Below are 25,418 nucleotides of genomic sequence, written 5' to 3'. Positions count from 1 at the left end.
GTTTTTACACTGTAAAATAAATGCAATCTTATTTTTGCCGCCCCATGTACGAAATCTGCCGCTTCAAGGCCGCGCCGTGTTGGGCTATTTCATATTTGTAAATCCAGGATTGCCTGGAGTTCAAAATGGGAGTGATTTTTTGATCATTTTCGCCTTTTACAAAAAAATTAAACAATCGTGCCGAATTAATTTATTGATTATTATCAAAGCAAGCAATGTTTGTCTTTTCACTCCGAATAAACGAGAAATAATTAGTTTGACTAATTTTTCTTTAGAGTTAAGTTAGATAGCTTGTGATATCGCCAAGCAAAATAATGTATACAGGATGTTTATGTCGTGAGTATCATAAGCGAAATATTTCAGCAAATGTCGTGCTATACCCAATGTAGGGTTAGGGTTAGAATACAGTTCCCTAGGGCCCCGTTAAGAAGGCCAGACTGTAGAGGCGGCGAACAAAACAGCCGAGGTAGAATAAGCCAGGTTCGGCTAGTCTCATGAGTTTCGATGTTTTATGAATCAGCAATATTGTCTGGTCAGCAATAATTCGAAGAGATCTGTATCCTTTCAAATTGTTGCTGACTAGCAAAACCTGTTTATATGGGTTGAAAATAATAAGTGCAAGTAAAATTGTATTGAACAGATTAAAATTGTATAAAAAGAGCCGTTTAATTTACACATGTTTTTGAGGATTTTTGTCCCTTCAGTCTCCTCCCTTGGTTAGATATCGTGAGTGAGATCTAGTTTCTCGAAGACACATTAAAATTCCTCATGGGAGCACCCACAAAAAGAACCATTGTTTTTGTTCTTGATTAGACCTTAAGGTGGTCGACTTCAGCCCATATTCTATATTCATAATTCAAGTTCAGAAGGGAGGCGCTAATGACCGTGTCTACGTGACGGCAACTTCGCTGAGGGCCATCTACCTTAATGAGGCCCTCCAATGCCTCTCGGATTAAATATTTTGCCTTTTTACAGTTTCACACCGAAAATAATCGTAATTATACATTTTGAGAATGGCCCAGATTTTTTAGGAGCAACAACAGTTTTATTAGATCCTATTATTGTTTTAAAATTAATATGTATGAGTTAATACGGATTAATACGGATGAATTGGTAATATAAAGGGATTCACTTCTATTGGAAATGCAAGCAGAATGAGAATATGTGAATATTTTGGCAGCTCGGAAAAGACACGAATTCACAGCAGTGCAAAAAACGTAGCTCTGGCTTTAAATACAACACAAAGTATTATACTTACTACAAAAAGCCTCTACGTTTTCATAAAAGCAACGTCGAACGCTATTATCTCTTCGTTTAAGGGCCAGTGTAATATGCTATCTCGGCTGCTATAAAGAAATAGGGTTTGAGGTTTGATGGCATCGTTTTAAATTTGGAATGTGTGACACCCCATCTCGTCAAAGTTAGTCGCTTTATGTTGGGGAGATAATGATACGCCCCTTCGTGTTATGATTTAATTTGCATTTACTTGAGTTGTTTTCCTTTCTTAGGCATGTATGTAGAGATATGAGATAGACCTGTAAGACGAAGATTTACATAATATTATTTGGATTAGAAGTGTAATAAACAAATATTTGTGCGTTGTGTTGAGTCTTAAATAATAATCATTTGCAAAAGAATAAAGATGCAACGGCTTGACAAGGCAGTAATCAGGCAATCCTTACGTCTACTCATTTTCTCGTACATTCCGTTACAAGCAATGCTACAAATTATTACTAAAAATGAATTGTTTCTGTTTCAACAGATTTATTTCAGCAATTTTGTTTGTCATAACAGCTAACTAATCCCAGGAGAGCAGCGAACCTGCAACTGAATTTTTTTTAAACTGTCCATATTAATTTTGCAGATGGCCGTCCCCTAACGATTGTTAGAAGTTTGAGAGCATTTACGTGCCTAAACGCGAACAGAGGGATCCACAAATTAAACAAGTTTTACGATTTTAAGTGACTCCCGTGCTCCGGTGAACTTAATAATTAGTTAGTTTCCTGATTCTAATCGCGCCGTTTCATTTTGTCTTCGCGAGTTTCATAATTATGATTATCTTTTACAACGCGATCGTCTTTTATAAAAATGGGTTTTTGGGTCGAATGACGGTGAAACTGATTACGCAAGATTTTTTCAGGTATCAAGATTTTTGCTCTTGCTTTTTTTAATATTCCTATAAGTATCGGACTAAACAAATTTTGACTATGAAGCCTAATGGAAAATTTTGTAGCTAAGTGTCCTATGTACGTTAAAATGGGCATTGTCAATATAAATTAAATAATTTTGAAATTCATTGGCTAGTTTTTTCTCAATAAATTTTTAAAGTTTCGCTCTGACGTCATCATCGGCGGCAAATTGACCTTGCAGTATGTTTTAAATTTCGTTTCAATCTTATTTATAATGGCTGGTTCGTCAAATGCAAGTTTTCATTATGTGAAAGCTGATACGAGAAGCTTACCAAAAGTTCGAAACGTAATGTTGGTCGACTTTATTACTAATTTAACGCCATTGAAGGTCAAACAAATGTTAAACATATTTATTCAAAAATATAAGTAACTAATGGGTATTTTTTTCGTTTATATACAGAAAAACAATCACTGACCTTATTCCTCGAAATGTTTTTGTAATGAGCAAAATTAAAAAAAAAAATGGACAATCACCATTACACCATAGCGTAGTGCCTACACAATTGATCCAATTTTGGTGATCGCGCGGTGTCAATAGATTCGTTTCAATAGCTATAAGAGTGTCACAGACTAAAATGTAGTCAGGAATATTTTTACAGCCTTGTTTATAAGTACCAAGAATCGATAAATACGCATCGTGCCTACACGAAGAACGAAAACAATAAGTACAGTGTACAGGCCGAGTCTGACCAAACAAGTCTACGTGTGCAGAGTAAATCTTGTGTGGCGGAAACCACAGGCGGTCTCCCAATGAAAACCAGACGATTCATTGGAGAAGGAAAATTAAATGTTACAGGACATTTTTCGTAAAATATTAAGTAATTACGTTCTCTCTGCTATTATACTACCTAGCTAATTGAAAAAACACGCTACCTTTAACGACAGGTAATTTCAGAGAAAAATAACAATTTTATGTTTATCTTATAGACATTGTATTTATCTAGCAAAGTGCTATCTGAGCGAGTCTTTGTAATCTCCCCTATTCTGTAATAGTTTTTATTATTCGTAGCCAGTAACAAATATAACTTTGTAGCCAGGTAAAATATTTTTGTTGTAAAGTACAAAAATAATACGGTAACTTGTACTGTTCCTTATAATTTCCAAGTGTACGAACTTCGTATATTTTCTCAGTGAAGTTACGGGAAAAATACGTGCGGTGTATGTCAACACAGAAAGGGTCCAAACGAGCTACGAATTTAAACTCCCCAAAACTCGGGAAATTATTTGTTTAATAACAATAAGAGAAATGTTTTTATTTAGACGTAAAAAAGAGAAATGTTAAAAAGCTACCTTACTTAGAGAAGTAGGTAGAGTTATATAGTAGCCGAAAAGCGTAGGAAACGAATCCATTTAACCGACTTAAAAAAGAAGGATTCTTAATTCGACCGTATGTTACGTTTGTTTACAAGTTACTTCGTCATTTGTGAACAAATTTTGATGATTAGTCCTATACAAATAAAAGAAATATACGTCCATAATATATCTCATAAAATATATAGCCGTCTTCCTTCTAAAAGTCGGTTAAATAATAATAAAGCGGCAGAACTGATTTTATGGCTATATAAATTTCTATTGTCCTATTTATATCAATGTGTACTGATTTATTCCTATTGGCACTTAAAGAGACATCATTCCCAGAATGTCTGTTTGGGCTATAAACCAGTCATTAGTTATTAAAGGCAATTTGTATACTGGTGTAAGTGATATTTGGCAGTAAAAGCGAAATACTCTCGTCTATATAACGCTGTGTCGGTTGTCTGTCCTTATCATCGTAAACCACGTCTTTACAGCAAATTTCGGCCCAAACATAATAAGCGTTAAACCTTTTATACTACGTCGCTGCCTCTCAAACTGTTATTATATTTAAAATATTGATCATGATGTCAGTCTCTATAACATTTGTCTAGTAGTAATAATCATGAAAACGGAAAAAACAGTCATATATCATAGGAAAGTAAAACGTGAAAAAATATTTACTATGTAAGTAAAAATTTTAATTATGGAAATAATAATAATATATGCGTATTATATTATCTTAATTTATTAAAAGTCCAAAGTGATTTTCATTTCCATTTTGCAGTTAGTTTTCTGAGTAGTATTTAAATATTACAACACAATTATTTTATTTTATTTTTATGCGTATTTAGTTACAAAACTTATCAAGTGCACAACTTATTGAGTACAGTTTGAGAGGCGCTGTTCTAATACAATATGTGGGGTAGTCCCTCACTCGCGGAACATACGCAACTAAAAACTTGTGTCGTTAATAAGTTATCTCATATATCTCGGAAACAATTTAACGTCAAACCCAACACATTGGACGAACATGTGACGTCATAACGTACACGCGGAAATATTTTTACGATTCAAGTTATTTCATCTAGGTTCCTTTTATGAAAACCGCACGAAGCAAAAGTTTCTTTAAGCTCTTTACAATTTTTATAATTTATATACGAATACCTACACAAAAAATATATATAATAATTTAAAATCTGAACAAAAAAATAAAATAAATCGGCCAGGTGCGAGTTTGACTCGCGCAAGGGTTCCGTACTATTATGGAGCAAAAATAAAAAATGTATTTTTTTGTATGGTAATTTATTTAAATCTAATTATTAATAATTATTATAGTATAAACACAATTACTGACTATTTTGTCAACGTTTCAAGTGCCTACCTATTGCCATTATTGAAATCGAGTAAAAAAAATTGCAAAAAATTACGGCGCCCCCCTTAAAAATATAATATTTAATTTATTTTATTTTTAGTATTTGTTGTAATAACGGCAACAGATACATCATACACACATTCCTTGAAAATTTCAGAAATCTAGCTATAGCGGTTCTTAAGATACAGCCTGGAGACAAACAGACAGACAGACAGACATCGAAGTCTTAGTAATAGGGCCCCGTTTTTACCCTTTGGGTACCTACGGAACCCTAAAAATTAATAGCCGAAATTTTGGAATGTACCATACTTGTATTACAATATTTATTAACAAAAACAGTTGAATATTTTAGAAAAGTATTTGACTACAAAATATGAAATCCATACTTTCACGACATCCAAGCACGATTAAAAACAAATTTTCCTTTTGTAAAGCTTAATTGCAGCAATAATTTGAAATAAATCCCAATATTACAAGTTCCTGAAGGTATTCGAAATAATTATTATTTGTTTCATGAATAACGTGACTAAACGTACTTTGTCACGTATTTGGTCAAAACGTTTGACTCGGGCCGGTTCACGCTAATTTGACCCTTAAGGGAACGGATTAAGGGCGGTTTAGAGGCGATGCAATAAAGAATTTGTGGTCTGTGAATGATGTAACTTGTATCGGGGGAGCCATTAGAATTTGTACACTAAATCCTGTGATACTCATCGAATAGTTTGAAATTTATTGTGCGGGTGACGGAAAGTGACGATCGTTTAGAGCCTTTTATCAGTAAATGTATGATGGTTTATGTTACAGCTTGTGTTCAAATTAACTGTTTTAGTTTTAGCGGTTCTTCCTTTGACCTTCACCTAAGAAATAAGCTTATTTTATGTAATAGAAAAGTAATGCCTAATATTTTTATGAAAGTGGGAGTTTCATACGTGGGAGAGCCATGCTTCGGCACGACTGGGCCGGCTCGACCGGAGAAATACCACGTTCTCACAGAAAACCGGCGTGAAACAGCGCTTGCGCTGTATTTCACCGAGTTTACCGGAGGCCCAATCCCCTACAATATTCCCTTCCCTAACCTTCCCTATTCCTTTCACTTCCCATCCCTACCCTCCCCTACTATCCTATTCCCTCTTAAAAGGCCGGCAACGCACCTGCAGCTCTTCTGATGCTGCGAGTGTCCATGGGTGACGGAAGTTGCTTTACATCAGGTGACCCGTTTGCTCGTTTGCCCCCTTATTTCATAAAAAAAAGTGGTTCAATATTTTTCTCATTAATTTTTAATAAATGTTGGTTCCGATTATCGAACCAATAATATTTTTTTATAATTAGGCAAAAATATATCGTAAACAGTTTCCCGACTATATTATTGCTAAATTATTGTAACTTTGTTCCCTGCCCAATCCAATAAATTTTTTATCAAACTATAAAACATTTTAAAATATAATTACAAAATATGATATGAATTAATTATTAAAAACAATTTTAAATTATTTAAATATATCTAGCCAATATTTAGTCTTTTTCACAAGAAGGGTTAATGTGTTACATTTGTCTCAGAGTGCATTAGCACATAGAAAACCCTCGTAATTACAACTAAAATGAAAATCCAGTAGGGTGGGGCGTTACTTGCAGGACACGAAAACTCCATAACTCTCCTTTATTCAAATTTATTGTCGTGCACTTTAATGTAGTCGCAGTGTACAGTGGCCCTCCGGAGACCGTTGAACTCTGTGTAACTAATAATCCTGTTCACACTATTTGGAACAAAGAAATCCGTTAATTTGCAATCAAGATAAATAATAAATGAAATTTATATCAAAATATTATTATTTATACTGCTCTCTGAAAGTTTTTGACTAGACTTCTAGCTTTGGATTGGCAAGGCTAGGCGTTTTTTAACGTTACCAAAATATTGACCGATCAGCAACGCTGCTGAAAATAAGCTCTTGTCAAAGCCACTCAGAAATCGAGCATAAATTATAATAGCAAACGATAGTTGCTAGATGATGACTTATAGGCTATCAAAAAAGTGAAGAAATTAAAAAATGGCAACATCGTAGAGTCATCCCTTTCAAATCAATCTAAGAAAAAAGGGGATGATACGATGTTGCCACTTTTTAATTTCTTAATTTTTTGACAGACTATACTTTAAATTCAATGGCATCAGGCATGTACTATAGCAATTTTTCAGTGCTAGTAGGACGCTTTGGTGTTGTGAAACATGTAAATTCTGAAGTGTGATATGGAGGATAGAGTTACATTTACCCACAATTAGTATATCGCGCGGGATCTGTATATTTTCCGAAAAAAAAAAACCACATTATTCTGCCGAAAACTCTCCAGGTTTTAAATACAGATGTAGAAGAAAGACAGTCATACTATCTTTATAGTGGTCTTTGTATTAAAATCTAGAATTTTAGTACGCAAGTAGGCAATTACGATCACAATCGATACCAGGCTCGCAGACAGAAGAAATGTTTTATGTAGAGTTCTGTCAGCGGCAGTTGTTTGCGCTCGGATTTATTTATGTGCCTTTTGCGAACATCAAGTCCCGATGTCGTTATCGATATTTTCTTCGCTAGTTTTTGCTGTAGGCATGGAAAGCCTTTAGATTGCCGTAGGTACTGATACCTCTTTACTGAAATGTTATCCTAGTATACGTTATAATGTACCTGCTCAAAATGGTAGTCTGATATTATTTATTCTTTCTAGAGAATTATGCCCTTCTGAGGGTTCGGTTTAACAGGAATTTATATTTTGAACAACGTTTTGGTTGGTTATTGTGCTGGTAAATCTAAAGTGCTTGCTCGTGCTGTTTTCAGGTTATACAATAATCTATATACTAGTATTATAATTGGGAAGAGTTTGTTTGTTTGTTTGAACGAGCTAATCTCAGGAACTACTGGTCCGATTTGAAAAAATATTTCAGTGTTAGATAGACCATTTATCGAGGAAGGTTATAAGCTATATTTTATTGCGCTAAGACTAATAGAAGCGAAGGAATAGAGGAAAGTGTGGAAAAAACGGGAGAAATTATTTGAAATGGCTTATTTGAACGCGCTAATCTTAGGAACTACTGGTCCGATTTGAAAAATTATCAAGAAAGGCTATAGGTTATATTATTTTATCACGCTAAGACTAATAGGAGCGATAAAATAGAGGAAAGTGTGGAAAAAACGGTGGAAATTATTTGAAAGGGCTTATTTGAACGTACTGGAGCAATTTTTATGTTATTTGGCACACATAAAGAATAGACCACGTGAAAGTACATAGGCTTCTTTTTTTGCGGAAAAATTTACGGTTTCCGTGACATTCCTAAATTACGCGGGTGAAGCCGCGCGGAAAGTCTAGTACAGGGCATTAAGTTTCGGGAGTTTGACGTAACGTAAAGATAATAATTCAATAAAAGCACGTACTGGAAAACGGTGAGGAAAACTCTTCTCTTTTAGAAGTAGAAAAAATTTAAAACATGTTACATGCTTATTATTTTTGCGAGAAAATGACTAAAATCTTAAACAATATTGTTTAAATGCAAGTCTACCATGAAGAAATTTACCTGCTAACAAAGCCACGGTGTCCCGTTTTAAAACAGACTGGGGCCATTGTATAACTTTGTCCCCCGTGACCCCTTTATTTTACTTTTTAATTCTCATTTAAGAAATCTGCGTGGACGGAATATTTTAGAACGGGTCAAGCGTATTAAATTTGTGTTTCGTTGGGATGAATATTTTTTATTAAGTTATAAGAAGGCTTGAAACTTTTTTTGTGATGAAAACTCTTAAATCAACACAAAAATGTTCCCTTGGATGAATTATGCATTTCATCCAAATTTGGTTAACGGTATAGCGTGAAGAGGTAAAAGGAGAAGGAGGACAAACTGATACATTTTTACATTTATATTATTATTAGTAGGTATGGATAGTAAGAAACATACGTTCAGAAGTTAGAGAGAAATCACAAAACTTTTTCTTACTTTTAAAACCGGTGCATAATAAAAATATACGCGCCTGGCCAAGAAGGTACAACTGGAACGAGGACAAAAGTTTCGATTCATGAACAATATTCATAAAAGAAATTTATGTAGCATTCAGAACCGATAGCGGGAACTTTTGTTACGTACTGTACTGTGTACAACAATGCATATAAATAAGAATGAAAAATTCCGCTACTTTCTCTATGACGGGGGATATTTTTATTTTTGAATGCCGTAGTTCCCCCGTCCGGTCTGTCAAAATAATAACAAGATGAAGTGCTAGCCTGCCCGGACTTCTGAAATTCGACTTACTATTTTACTGAACTCTTGGCAACTTTAATGTATTCCATTACTAGTGATAATGTATAGTCATATCTTCTACTTTACATTATTCGTTACCTAAGATAGGTTTAGCTAAAATAACTTTATCATTAATATTTGCTATAGAAATAGTACTTTGTTTCATCATCATTGATTTCGCTTGCCTTAATTTACTGTGAATAGAATTAAAGTTTTAAATGTACAGAGGGCACAACGGAAGCCTTTGAAAATAAAAGTAAAACAAATACAATTAACAGGACATTTAGATAACACATAACACGTCCACTGCGGTCCAGATTTGTATCTATTGGTACAAGTGATAACAAATATAAATGACCCATCAAAGTCGAATTAAACTCGGCGGGGGAAGAGGGCGTGGCGTGACTCGTGCGCGTTATTTCAATTACCCCAATAAAGTACCGGAGTCAACGGTAATAAGCATTACGGTTATCGTACACTATTTGATGTACAATATTTTTAAACGCAACCACTAATGGTTAGTGGTTAGAGACACGTTAGTCCGGAGTGGTTGTTGTAATAAAAGTTTTAAAGATAAATAACCAGATATAATCTCTTTGATATATAACTAACTTTGAATTGCAAAGAATTTAAATATATTTTAGTCGTTTACCAAGGTAGATTGAACAAAAAAAAGAAACAAATGTTAAATTTCAAAGAAATTTTAATAACCACAATCAATATTCGCGTATCTTGAAGAGATGTAAATTATTATCATTATTAAATACTAAAAACAAATGTTTACAACGATCTTATCCCAGAATTAATATAAAGCATTACCCCAATACAATTTGGCGTTAACGAGCAATTATTGCCATACTCGTTGGCATTAAACCGCCCATTGTCCGCAAATCTACGTTTGATAAGCTTATTACCGTCAAATTAATTAGTGCCAGCTCTATTAGACCTGGAATGACTTTGGAGCTTATAACCGCCAATTTACAAGCTGCGGCGGAGCTTTAAGCTTTTATTGAATGGAATTACCTGTCTAATTATTTCATTCGTATAAACTCTATTCATGTAAGCTCTAATGGTATGATTATGTAAACATGGATTTAGCAGGTTGTCGTTAAGGGAATTTCAGTTACTTACAAGTTTATATTTGCTTCAAAAATTATTATTGTTACAATAAAAAAAAATGTTTTAAATGTCTTAATATCATCATAAATATTGTAATTATATATTTTTTTCCAGAACAATGAACAATTTATACAAGTTTTTTTTTCATTTAGACAGTCTGCAATTTCTACTACTTGAATTATATGAATTTATCTTAATATTATGTATATTATTTTGTTTCTACAATTTTAAGGAACTGTCAGCTTGTGGCTTAATCCTGTTGAGATTGAGATACCGCCATATTACCTCCAATAACGTTTGCGGGTAATAAATATTGAATGCACTGTGACAATACGCTGCATTATACGTGTTATCGCACTATATAACCGTCTTCACTATAGCCTCTATGGTCATGTATATTGTATTGTCTTTTCAGAGCTATAGCACTATGCACTATGTAAATGCATTTCAAAGTGAATAAAAATTAAAGAGCGATAAACGATAATATAATATTAGTAATTACTAATTAGAGTACAGAAAGCCTAAGTTTAAATAAGTCATAAGCTATAAAGTAAATCTATAATATGTTTTCACTTTCTGAATGTTAAATTACAAAAAAATGAATATTACTATACCTACTGATAAGATTAAGGATTAATCACATTTTGTGGTCATAAATTTAAGTTTCGTACAACTCTGATACATAATATTGGTATCACACTTATTATAAGACGGCGTACCTACCATTCGTAAGAAAATTATAAAAAAAATCTCAAACCCCTGAGAACGTAAATCTAAGCAAACATAAAAGTGTGACAAAATCGTAAACTCCTATCATCCATCTCGATGCAAATTTTTAAATTGAACATAAAACACGGGCATAAACCCGCGTCTACATAACTCAAACAATACTTAACCTTATCACAAAATTGATCGAAACTCGTAAATTAGTAGCTCCAGGGGCGGTAGTAAACTCTTTCATTTTTACACTTTAAACTGGCTGTTTCGCCGGCGGGCTATAAAATTGTCACCAAGTATTTACGTCGGCGCTAATTCACTAGATAGTGCACGCAATGCTTCTTGCACTTGTTTTTCGCTAAATACTTTTTTATTATAGTACTGTCACACCGATCGAAAGTACGAACCAGTTGTTTTTGCCTCGAATAACGGCGCGTTCAGGCGTGCGCGTTTTCTACAGACCTGTAGCTGAATCCGCGCGCGAAGAAAACGCGCACGTCTGAACGCGGTCTAAGGTGTTCTCCAAGACTTTAACTTTACAGGTAATTGGTATTTTAGTTAAATCTCAGATTAAATTAGGAACTAAACCAATGCGACATATTTTGTTGTTACAAACACAAAGATTAAACTATACTGTGTGGTTGATGGTTCATATTTTGTGGTCGTCGGTCGAATTAACGTAGTAGTCAAAGTTTGACTCACACATTAATAAAAAGCCGGCGTCACTTTGTTGCTATTTGCTCGTACAATATACACCTCACACCTGTAATTATTATACCCAACTTAGGCACTGTATTAGAGACTGAAATATATTATTTGTTGGAAAACACATATTTTACGCACCTATCTGTGCAGTCTGCGCCACATACAAAGGTTTACTAATTAATTCCATTCACCAGAACCGCTATCAAAGAGAATTTTAAGCGCACTAACATTGTTATTTCATACTCCGCGTTCGCCGGCCTGTGTTGTGGCATTTTAATATTTTTGCAAATTGTTGCCATATTATAGTCTGGGGGACGGCGAATGTTTCTGTGCTAAGGATTTTAATTTGACATAACATGCTAGCTATAGTTGAAACTGTAACGATTTATTGCTCATTATTTTTAGTTGCTAAGTATAAAATTATAAAAGTTAGCATTTTAAGTCCTGACTATTGACGATGATAAAAAGTACTCATTTAGCACTTTGCATGGTCCACGTATATCGTGCAACTAACATAGCGAAGGCGGTGCTGCATCGAATTTTGAGGTCGGACGATCGTCCCATAATTAACATAGATAATGTCACCGTACCTGCAATGTGGAGCAGCTTATAAAACATCAATATGTAAATTCCGACGAAACGAAACGCAAAAACGAAACGAAAAGGGCAGTGACAAAGTGACAGGCCCGCTGTTTACATCGCCATGAGGGAACAACCGGTGTAATAGCTCGCATTAGTTAGACGAGCCGGACTGTACCCCCGTGAACCCAAGCACTCGCACGAAAACACGCCACGCGAAAAATTGCTCTACCACAAACAGATACGGGCGAAAATTGCATCTTAAATTTAGAAGTGAGCTGGACTCCATAATTTACCATTCTCCATTCCGAATGGTACACTTTTAAGCCTGAGAACACATGTAGTCTAGACAAATGTCAGCGAATTCGAGAGACGATCTATTTGGAGATTATTTGCATTTAAAAGACTAGAATAAAACACTAGCTTTAAGCGCAAGTTCGTAGACAAAATTCAAATGAACTGAAATAAAATGGAAACTAAATTTACTTCTCAATTTATTTTCAAAGAAATACTTTTATGTACGTTTAAAAGTTCCATGCATGGATAATTTGAATGAAAATAAACGTGATATGTCTGGGATTAAGTTGCTTTTGGCAACTTCATTTGGATATATTAACGAGATATTGGATATAATGTATGAAAGTAATTTTCATACCAGGCGCAGAGCTAACGTCAGTGCAGACACCGCCATGGAGTACAAACAAGACACAATGATAGTACTGGGTATTATATCCAGGCTAATTAGTGTATTGACCAGCTAGTAATTGCAAGTACAGGTAGGTATAATATTTGTCATTTTATCAATAACTGCTTTTTTTGTTACGGATATAGTAGGGAACTTAGGTACACTAATATTATGTTAAATACGCATAAATTCTATTATATCTCAAACAAAAAGAAACTGTTGTAAGTACCATCGAGGAAATTGATTCCTAGGCAGTTGACGGACCTACATCATTTGGCCGGCTTATGTCAATCTAATGTTAGCTGTGATCGGTCGGATGGTTTTGACTTAACGCGACCAAATTACTTAGGTCCGCCATCTGCATAGGAATCAACTTCTCTGATAGTACATAAAATGAAATGAAGAAATGTCTTTTTTGAGTTTTGCGCTACGTTTTGCGGATAATATTCGACAACGTCAACAGTTCACATTAAAAGTTAGGTAAGGTCAATTTAGTGAAAGAAAACATACCAAATTAAATGTAAAAGGTACTCAAATAAATAAAATGAACAAACTAATATGAAATGTTATATGTAACTATGTACAGAACTGGCTGTGGGCCAAACGGCAGATAATTCGATAAAAACACCACCAACAGGAGCTTAGTGCCAAAACTCTAAGTTTATTAGGTGTGTAATACCGGGAATTGGCTTAAACGAATAATAATTATGGAAACTTATGATATTACCTACTCATTATGAGTTTCAGGGGAAAAGTTTTTTCAGTAAAAACTAAAAATGAACATTTTTCGTTAATTGTTGTTGGCTATTTAAAAATGTATGAAGTACAACTTTTGAAGGTACAAAATATCCAATCCCCCTGATAAGCTGAAACATAAGTTCATACTATTTAAAAGTACCATTAGGTACTTAATTGCGATTCGATGCAAAACGGGGCAAAACTGGACTTTAAAATTTGTTTTGTTTGACCCTTTTCACAAGTTTCCTACATGCAAGATTCAGGACATGTATGTAATTCTATAAACACGACTTGTGCTATGTACTATCCTATCAGAGAAGTTGATTCGTAGGCAGATTGGGGGACCTACTTAGTTTGGTCGCGTTATGTCAAACCCAGCCGACAGATCACAATTAACATTGAATTGTCATGGTCCGATCAAATGACGTTGGTCTGTCAATTGCCTAGGAATCAATTTTCTCAGGTATACATCTAGAAATATAAGAAGTATGTGCGTAATTTATTTGTTCCCAAAACCTATTACGTTTTCGATCTCACCTGAGGCCGCGTCTTACAATTCCTTCAATCTATGGAAGAATCTTTATTGGAAAACCTTTTTTATTCGTGGACGTTCCGTACGAAATATTATTTATTTTGGGCGGTATTTAATATAGTATGTGGGTCACATTCGATAAGGGAAAATATTTGGGGCCAATCGATACATTCCTTCCATATTGTCATTTCGACAAAGTATTTTCGTAATTCAGATTTTTACGACAGTATATATTAAGTCTATGGATTTTAGACAGTGATGACAAAGATATTTTATCTGTCTTCTGTCTTCAGTCTGCCATATTTCCTGTCATGTAAGTTTTTTAATGTGTCAAAAAATGTTTTATAAAAAGCAAACCGAATAATTCTCGATTTAAATACACTAGCTATTTGACCGAGCTTTACTCGGTATTCGATAAAACACGAATAAAATGACATTTTCTAAAAATGATTCCTAGCTAGATCAATTTATCGCCCCCGAAACCCCCTATATACTAAATTTCATGAAAATCGTTGGAGCCGATTCCGAGATTCCAATTATATTTATTATGTACAAGAATTGCTCGTTTAAAGATAAAAAATAAGATTAAAAACATAATTATTACATACGGATATAAACTTTTTACCATAAAGAATGCTATTGTTTATTATTTCATAAACTACAATAATTTAAATAATCATACCTACTTGTGCTGACTGATGAGACAATATTATAAGCTGCCAGAAAGCAGTCGAATCGTCGGAAAAAATGCTCAGCCAAAGCATTAAAAACAAAATAATAGTCGTATAAAAATATAAAAAAATGCGAAAATATTATCTACTCATTTACGGCGCTGTAACCCCCGGTTTTCATCGTTTATCTACCCTGTAGAGACGTTCACATGCGTGAGACGAGTTTTTAATGACGGGAGTTATCCTCGCCTCATATTCAAAGAGGAGATAAGAGAAAGTTCAGTACTCAGTTTTATAATAATTATTGCTCTTAAATGTTACTTGGGAACTTCAGCTCAAAATTCGAATATTATAAAAACATCCCTACTAATAAAAATAAATAACAGATTAGCTTGAAAATTCTTTTTCCTGAGTTCCTTAATTTCTATACTTTATTTCATACCATATAACATTACCAGACTTATTAGTATTTACTTTGGGTCCTACACTATAGGCAGCATGTCTTGCAGATCCCTAATATTTAACTTACATACATAAGGTTACACAATTTAATTTAAAAATAAAAGAGTAAATTCTATTTATTAATTATTATTCTTTGTTTATTTAATAAAAATAATTAAGTATTAAATTAATTACTTGTATCAAAGTTCCCTTGCTTTAATGAGAAGAAGAGGAGAGATAAAATAAACACTTATTTTAGACCCATTATGGCGAAATTGGGCTTAACAATAAAAAGATTATAAACTGTGTGTCTATAGTTAACAGATGCTCCTAAAAAGTAAGTAAGTAGTCGCGAGGTTTAATATACTACAGGAGGTTCCGAGGACGACTTCCGAACACGTCGCGCCCCGCGTCGCAGACAATACGCGTTTAGTGCTTAGTGTTAGCTTTAGTATAAATGTTATGTATGTTAGTCCATAAGGTATATATAATATGGGCCAAGATGCCTTTTAAATTAGTCAGTCAGCTTTCAGGGCCAGTTGACAGACCAGCCGCACACAGTGTTAGTAGTTCCAATTTAGAAGAGCTATGTCCACACTGTGCACTTTCATCTTCAATTTCCGTCATCACCTTTCATATTGGCGCATTCAATAATTGAATGCGTCAAGGAACGCAACGCCAATATTGTCATTTTTGAAGTTTTGGATACGGTCAGAGGGCATGCGTCGCAGGCATGCCTCACGTTCGCTGTTGACTGCGCTATAACGCATGCCCTTGACGAACAGAAAAAGGCACAGTGTGGACAAAGCGAATTACAATACATCGCATTGACGCGTAACTTTTGTTAACTGACCCTAAGATCTTGGCCCATTTGCATCGGACCTCAGTCCGAAATAGCTCTTTAAATTCACAAACTAGGCTGGAAAAAAGATTCTAAACGCGTGTGTTGTCTAGGTCTTTTTACTGGTAGCCGACTTTGCGAACCGTTGTATCGTGTTTAGCTGAGCCGGCCTTGGCGTCGTTATTTTCACCTGCAGTGGTTTATGGTTTTAGGAAAACCTTTCCGAATTCCGTTATCTTTGGTAGTGTTTTTACATTCTGAAAAAAATCACTGAGAGCTACGTGCATGAATATGGATTAAAGTTAACCCTGGTTGTCATATTTGATAAAAAGGTTGAATGATAGAGTGTAGAGATATGATAAATTATGAACCCAGGGTTGTCTCCAACTTATTTGCGCGAGTGGGCCTAAAAGTACGCGAACATTTTGCGGTCTTCCTTATTTTTTATATAATTTTAACCGCAATAATCTACGTAATAGATACTATAACGTACTCTGACATGAAATTTGTGTGAACAACAACAAGAGGCCGCTCCGCTACGCCCTGTCGTATGCGCGAACTCTTCCAAATCGGCTTTCAATATAAACGGTTTAATATGTAACCGAATCATAAGCCGAAGGTGTAAACTGTATGCATTTTGCGAGCGGTCTGCAAGCCGGTTAATAATTTAGCTGAGCCCCGTGTGGATTGTGGACACGCCCGCCGACCGCTAATGTCATAAGATAGTCGCTTAACGAGGCGCATTGCAGCGAGTAGCGACGCACTAACTAGCTGCATACACCTCGATGTTTCAGGTACAAGCTTATTGTGTGGCTGATTGCTAATCTATACTAGAAATATAATTTGTCTTTCTATCCGTTTGTCTGGCTATCTATCTTCACCTCTGAATTATTTAGATCGGTTTTTTAATCAGTTCAGCAGTTTTGTAAGGAATTTCACATTTGAGTGTAACTTTTAAAAAATAGCACTTGTTGCATACAAAATGAAGGAGGTCGCTGTCGGCGCGCGGTGGGCCGGAAAATCCGTTTTCCACACTAACGACTATACAGCTTACGGGAAAACAAATACAATATGCGTAATATTTTATCTAAAATCCGCGTTCTACTTATTATAATGACAGCGCTGTGGGTGTTGCAGCCATCGGCATCCACTCGAAATATTATTAGCAGATTTTTTTCATTTTCCATGCATATACTTCTCTTATTAGTCAGTTTCTTTATTACTTATAAAGGTTTACACACAACCTAGCCGAAAATCGTTTATGATGCGGTAACATTTTTACGCGACAAAACCATTCTATGTAATTCCTTAGGACTCAAAGGCTCTTTATCTAATTGTATCAAAATCGGTTCAGCAGCTAACAGACAAAAATACACGCATTGCATTTACAACGCATTTACCTATTAGCGATTGAATAACAACTGTTTACCTATTTACAGTTCCAATTTACATCACAATACCTGAGCTGATTGAATTTCACTCGTTCTCTTCTCTCGATTCCAGTTTAAGAGCCATTTAAAGTCGATACAATCAAGACTTGATCAGTAAAAACACGAACTTAAGATATGGCTCTAAGTAATGCTAATAAAAGATGGATATCTCATCGCTAAGGAGTCTGAGGGCCCTCGTTAACGGCTGATGATCTGTACTCATTGAACGCAGCCAATTAGCAGCCGAGAGCTTAGATGGTGTTGGGATGTTAACACAAAGAATGCTATATAGTGGGATATAATATGGAGCTATGTTTATGATTACTTGATGAAAGACTTTTATGAAAACTTAAAAAATAACTTTTAAACACATAAATCTAAGCCAACATACTGTAATCTTTAAGCAAATGAAGAGCAATTTATATAACATTTAATTCATAAGTCGGTAAGTAGTAAGTTTTAAGTCAGTAAGTTTTTAATGCAGTAAGTCGGTAAGTAGTAAGGAAGAAATCTTGTACCAATAGCGTATTTACCAAACTAGCGTATTTACCAAACTTTTTTGTACATTTGGTATTGGCCTATAATATGGGCTTTGGATAGGACCAAGAGCGACCAATTTTACTCGTCACTATCTAGTATTTAGCATAATGGTATCTCCATACGGTAGCACAGGATATATATTAGTAGTACCAAACGGTAGTAAGAATATATCCTAGCTTTAACTGTACAACAAGAGTAATTGTGCAAGAAGAGCGTGACTTAAGTTCGTTACCTCCGAACGTACATTAGCGCGAATTACTTCTGCCGTTTTGTTTTTAACCGACTTAAAAAAGGAGGAGGTTATATGTCAGTCTCTTTATATTTTTATCACATAAATAATTCACCAGTCTACAGAAAAATCATTTGATAACATTTTATTACAAGAAACATACAATGATGAGAATTTATCTTAATAATCAAATAAATATAATTTTTATTTGATTGGAGACCGTAAAAGAGTCGCTACGAAACTCGGAAAGCTTAACTTCTCTTATTTTAATAAAATATAATTATTCATTTGTACCTAATTTAAAATTAACAACAGCCTGAGTAACCCGGTGTTAATTTCCACCCACAATTCATTTCCAAGTAAATTCATCAGACAATAATCAACACAGGTATAAATGGTATAATGTTCAATTATGAAGTTTACGGAATTAATTTACCTTGCCGACCCCTGTGGGCTCCTTGACTCCGAGGCGGCGCAGCAGCGCGGGGGGCGGGGGCGGGGGCGCGCGGTGGAGTACGCCACTGAATCCGGTGGAGACCTCCTCTTCCCGTTTTCTGCGCTCCCGGTGCGGTGAGCCGCCACTGCATTTTGTTGTCCTGCAAAGATTTAGGGTTTTAGCATTCGCAGACAGGTTATCTAGTTGTCGCTATGTGTATTCATGTTAATTTATTATTTTTGTTGGATATAAGAGGGTATTGGTTTTATGTAAAAACTTAGAAATCTGACTTTATTTTACACCTAAGAAGTATCTTAGAAATTCTCAGTTTATTAACAAGGCCTGAATTTTAAAAAGCTAGATATTAGAATTTTAAATAGCTATAGATATAGATCATCAAAATAGGCTTTCTTTGACACCCTTTCTTTTATACGTGGCCCGTGGGAGAGCCATGATTCGACACGAATGGGCCGGCTCGACCGGAGAAATACCACGTTCTCACAGAAAATCGGCGTGAAACAGCGCTTGCGCTGTGTTTCGCCGAGTGAGTGAGTTCACCGGAGGCCCAATCCCCTACCCTATTGCCTTCCCTACCCTCCCCTATTCCCTTCCCTTCCCTTCTATACCCTCCTCTATTCCCTTCCCTTCCTTTCCTTACCCCCCCCCCTATTACACTGTTCCTTCTTAAAAGGCCGGCAACGCACTTGCAGCTCTTCTGATGCTGCGAGTGTCCATGGGCGACGGAAGTTGCTTTCCATGAGGAACCCGTTTGTTCGTTTATTTCATAAAAAAAACACCTTGAAGCAATCAACTGAAAAAGTTCATCTACGGTTGTACTCGTCCTGTGAATGCCAAGAGCACAATGGAAATCGATTGTGCTCGCCACAGACAGCTTGATAATTATGGTGGCAATCATGGTTATCTAAGGCCCAACGTGGAGAGGGACCTTAAAAAGCCAGAAATCCACCCCGTACAGTATAATATGTGAATATTAAAACTTCCTGCACCGAACCCCGGAGGAGTTTGTGATAAATAGTCCTTACGTGATGTCCCCGGTGGCCTTTTTTACATTTTTCAAAAATTCACACCGCGTCAATATTCGCGTAAAGGGCCCTGTACACTGATGGATAGCTTCTACGTGACTCCCGGCAACGGATCGTATTTTATTTTAATGTTCGCCGGAGGTAGCGGCTTAAAATTGAAAATTCTCAGGGCATATTGGGAATCATTCGAGATCCTTCGGAATTTCATTTCAGTATGCAAATGTTCTTTTAGTTCTGTCGCGTGATGACTACGTGACGAAATCATCGGATGACTTGATGTGAATTTGAAATTGATATTTAATTGCGTGAAAAATAGTTGCATGATTAGCGGTTTTGAGAAGAGAGGAAAGATGGAAGTGTAGAAAAAATTGCAAAATTTAATTTCTACTAATTATTTTGCAATAAAATAATTAGTAGAAATTATAGTAGAAATCAGTCCTCGTGACCACGGCCGTTGCAACACGGCCGAAACGTCGAGAAAAAGTATGTACTCGTAGTAGCATTAGTAGCATAGCAGTACTTAAATAAGTCGCGTTAAGAGGATACCACAGCAGCTAGAGAAATGAAAAAAAAGTACGTGTAATATCTATAGCTGTCTCCCTTACCTCAAGCCTATACCGCAGAACGCGATAGAGACAACTGCAGAAAATCCAGAAAATCAACGATTCGTTGTCCCCTGATTCCTTCTCCAAAACTTAACCGATTTAAGTACTTTTTTCATTAAAGATTAAAAAAAGGCTTGAGCTGTGTTCCTATGTTTTGCTTTTTTTGTATAATCTATCCAAATCTGTTTTCTGGACGTTTGAACACAGTGGAAAATCTGGCCATTTTTTTGGGTTTTTGAACGTTCATATCTTATTTAATAATTAAATTATGAAAAAAAGGAAAACATAGGGACATTGTATTAGTGGCCGTAGATATTCAGGAAAAAAATTATAACTCTACTAGCATTATCCAGGGAGGAAACAGGGGACAGCGTTTGTATGGGAAAAATGGCGGTGTGGAATCCTCTTAAGTCCCGATTAAAAAGTTTAATTATAATGCAACGCGAAAGTTTAAAATGATTAAAATATATAAAAATGAAATTTTCGAAACTACAAAATTTTTGCCACAAAACACAAAACAAGGACAACATCCTCTTATTATTTTCTTTCCTTATACGACCGCAGCTGATACCAAACAGTTTCTTTTGTAATATTAAATAATATCGAGCGAAAACTTGGTATCACAAAAGGTAAACCATATCCGGCTGCATTAGGCTTTTATTATTAGGGAGTTTATTCATTCATCAAATTATTTTATGCTATTATTAGCCATTAATGGAGTATAAAAATAAACGGTATTTAAATAGCGTGTTTCCCTTCGCGTGCGACTACCCCCAAGTTTATTGTATTTACGAGTATTAACATTCTTGGGGGAGTGTTTGGATACCTCTCGACTTGGCCCTTCGTGTCCCCACTAGTGGGCCCGTGGGCCGTTTAGATATGGACTGAAGGATTGCATATTGATTTGTTTGTGGAGTGACAAATGGCTAGAGCAGGACTCGGGAGCTTTCGGCGTCTAGAGTGTAAGTAGCTTTAGTCACTTGTCTTGGGTTTTGGCGTTCTATTTTTTTTTAATTCATTGTAGTTTGTGTAGTAAAATAAGATTATATTGTAAATAATACGTAGCCTGTTAAGTCCTATCAATCGAATCATATTATGATCTTTTTAGTTAATGGAATCAGGCGTTACTATTGCGGAAATCCATAGTTTAAATTTAGTTAGTTATTATTTTTAGCAATATTCCGCGAAATAAACTTCCACCTTTGAGTAAATGAGTGAGTGAGAGCATAGGCATGCGTACACTCACTCATTTACATAAACACATTTTTTTAATGATCTTTTTAAACAACATTACCTACTTCGTTGCGTTTGTCATAAAAAGTGCATTTACATAAAACGGTAAAGGCCTATATAATAATGCTAACTTATATTAAACTTTTAGTAATATTTCACGCGCTTAGCCAACCACTCACAGTAATTTTCAAAAATTATTTGTTTTGAAATCGTAGAAATTACACGGTAACATTAGCTATAGCGTGCCCTTATCATATAATTCTGTTCTGAATAATAACTTACATAGGCTTTCAGGTCAAAATTATAAATTTCTGAGTTAATTTCTATGGTTTAGGAAATGGGAACATTAGTTTTCTGTAATGGTTATGAACTTTACTTGTCGTAATTTTCCCTAAACTCAGGCCTTATCTACGAAATAAATAAGGCCTAAGTGGAAACATGAATAGTATATTATTTATTTTAATTGGTTAAATTATTACGATCCTAAATTCAATAGTTTTTTTAACAACTTCCTACGTTATCAATAATTTATCTATTGTTTTATGCCTGAAAATTCGAAAAATTCAAGAGTATCTTGACAGTATATCTAAAAAGCAAAACCACATCTATATATAACTTTTTTCAAAAAACAATAGTAGGTATTAGATGCAGCAAATATTGAACACAAAATTGAATTTCCATCGATATAAGATGCAAAGATGAACGCAGAAATTCACTTAAATCCGAACACAAATATGCTGTAGATACAAATCTTGCGATTTCAAAGGATATACTGTATGCCCCTATGATGTCGTTGATTTTACGGGTCGGCTGTCGCACTGAAAACAATCTGCGAAAGGCCGTCTCTTGACATTTGATAGAATACTTGGACCATGAATAAGCAAGCGCGGCCATTTTGTCGTTATTATTTTTCTAAGAAACCAATGTCGGTCCTCCTGAAATCGGGCTTGAGTGATATTTCATTTGTTTCCTATTGATTTCTTATATCTTTCGTAGGTGGTTTATATTATTGGTCTCATAGCAGGAATTTATTTGAATTACATGGGATACATTCAGCTCAAATTATACTATTTCTACTGAAAATTGCGTTCACTTTTACATCCAAACAATATTGTTATACGATGATCGATCTATGAAAATCTGCCAAGTCTAGTTGAGGATTATGTAATATTTTTCCATTCAGATCATGATTACTTCCAGTTACAGTACTACTGTTGCACCTTTCATTTCTGACTAGACCATTTTTTTGCAAGCGACCTCGTGGCAATCGTCCAGGGCCCAAACAATGTTAACTATAATCTACTCCAACCTTGCTTTACGATATTGAGCTCTATTGTGTAAATATACGGTCTAAATTGAAGTTTTCAGCTACACCGACAACGTGGCAAATGCAGCATTGTTTGGGAAAATGACGGCAATAAATCTAAAGAAAGGCCTTTAACAAAACTGTCCAATGGCGTTCGAGCTTTTCAATACATGCTGTAATCCCGACTGCCGTGCTTGTTAAAGGGTTTAGTTAATAAAGTTTTAGTCAGTGTTTTGGAAAAGTAGTCGAATTGCAACAGTATATTATGAATGTATAATCATGGACCCATAGTCTTGGCTAAAATGTTTTTGTAGATTTTTAGAAATATCAATAGGGTACCTATAACTTCCTAGCCAACATATATTTGAAGAAAGTGCCCCTATTCTAAGGCAGTCAGATAAAAAATACAGTATTATGAGTTATGACAAACAAACTTTTTTTATGAAAATGTTTTGCTACGCAGTGGGGTCTATTACGGAAGCCCTAGAACAATTTTTTTTTATTACTATCAAGCAAATTTTTTGTGAGTAGCTTCATTTTTATAAGATAAACAACATTTGTATGGGCGAAAAATCTTGAAAGTGGTAGCTAACAAGGATAGAAAGGATACTTTGCTTTGATGGTACTAAAATATGGATTGTTCTATTTGTACGACAATGTTACTCTTAGTTTTTATTATTCGTAGCTCTTAAGTTATATAACTCATATTCTATCAATATACAAAAAATTTGCTGGTTAGGGTTCCGTTTTAGGGTTCTGTAATCAACAAGACTTGTTTGACTAATATTTTAGTACCTACCGTCAAATCAAATTATGAAATCCTTTCTATCTCTGTTAGCTACCACTTTCAAGATTTTTCGTCGATACAAAATATGTTGTTCGTTTACGTTTGACCGTCACCGCTGAAAGCTAAATTATAATTCATATTTCATACCGGTGTTGTAGAAATAAATAAAAAGCCATGTAAACCACCGTTAACAAATGCCGCTTCGCCGTGTACACTGTACATGTGTACTGACATGAAACTACATGATTTATGTGTCATATTGGCCGAAAGTATTTTGTGTCACGTCACAATATAAACTCTAGGCAATTTTCGTATTTGCAAGTTATGGAGTTATTTCGAATGTTATAGAAGTTCCTCGATTTAACTATTTTGTTCCAATGTTGCTTAGTTCCTTATTCGATCTAGAAGTTCCTATCAAACAACAAAATTGTATCCTCCTGAGATATCAGAACAACGTACTACGTATTTCGTTTCAATAAAAATATGTTAATGATGCATTATGATTGTAAAGCGGTCTGGGTGTAACAAAACTAAGTGATAAAACTTTTGGGCGTGCATAGGTCCCAAATATAGAGAGCGCTGTGAAAGTAGTAGCGCTAAAAATTTAACTTTTTTCACCTTTGTAAGGAAAAAATCGTTACGCGGGTCCGCTTGTTTCCATTAAGTTCGGGACACATACGCACCCTGAAGTTAGACCATAAGTGGTCTAACTTCAGGTTTTGTAACACCTTGTTTATTATGCACCTTCATATTATAGCATCGGGGTAACGAAAAACAAGATAACGTCCTTAAGTCTTCACAAACATCACGAGTAGAGTAGGGCTAACTAGTTACTCAATAATTAATTATTGCAAACTATTGTAACAATAGCTAATATTAATACCTGAATGTACCATCGAGGAAATTGATTCCTAGGCAGTTGACGGGCCTACGTCAGTTGGTCGGCTTATGTCAATTCAATGTTATCGGTCTGGGGTTTTACATGACCAAATTACTTAGGTCCGCCATATGCCTAGGAATCAACTTCTCTGATATTACCCAAGCAAGGGAGAAAGACGTACTTACACACAAAAAATAATATTTGCAAAATTTAATTCTGTACTCTATTATAATGCAAATTTCGAAGGTATGAAATTATTAATATCGGAAGTAATAAAAGAAACGAAGGATCCCCTACCGTGTAAGTCGAGAGCCAAACAACATGGGATATTAATAAAGAGGTGGGCTTTGTAAAACTCTTCATTAGAGATCATACCATTGTTGTGGCGGTTCTTTTTGTTGGCGAATAGCCGCTTTTTGTAGCCTCGTCTAAGTCACAAGCAACTGTGCTTTTGTTTCCGTGTGATGGATTCGTATTCGGTTACGTTTTTATCATATTTCTTTTTGAGGTTTTGGTTTTTTAAATATTATATTAATTTTAGACGAGATAAATCACAATATCGTTAAAATAAAGTTCTTTTTACAATACAAACATAGTTTAACGTTTGATAAGTCAGCCTAGTATAAAATAATTACTTACAACACTGCAGGATAAGAACAAAAGTTTAATATGGCGACATCCAAGTTTGCTCTACACGTAATATCAAAACCCCTTGGCCACAAACGTAATATTAACGCCAAAAAACTATTAAAACAATCGCCATGTTCTTAA

The 25,418-nt window shown here is 35.0% G+C and overlaps 1 protein-coding gene across 2 annotated transcripts in view; it reads right to left on the bottom strand.

Moving 5' to 3' along the window:
• LOC121739968 (kinesin-like protein CG14535) overlaps positions 1-25,418 on the bottom strand; it is a 297,875-nt gene that overhangs the window by 22,177 nt on the left and 250,280 nt on the right. For both annotated transcript variants that reach the window (XM_042132628.1, XM_042132629.1), the window contains one exon: positions 18,794-18,953. In XM_042132628.1, coding sequence (XP_041988562.1) covers positions 18,794-18,953 — 160 coding nt within the window. The remainder of the gene's footprint in view (positions 1-18,793; positions 18,954-25,418) is intronic.

The sequence above is a fragment of the Aricia agestis genome, chromosome 2 (assembly GCF_905147365.1).
Source record: "Aricia agestis chromosome 2, ilAriAges1.1, whole genome shotgun sequence".
NCBI lineage: Eukaryota > Metazoa > Arthropoda > Insecta > Lepidoptera > Lycaenidae > Aricia > Aricia agestis.
The sequence above is the reverse complement of the archived record's forward strand: the minus strand, read 5'-3'. Positions and strand labels throughout refer to the sequence as shown.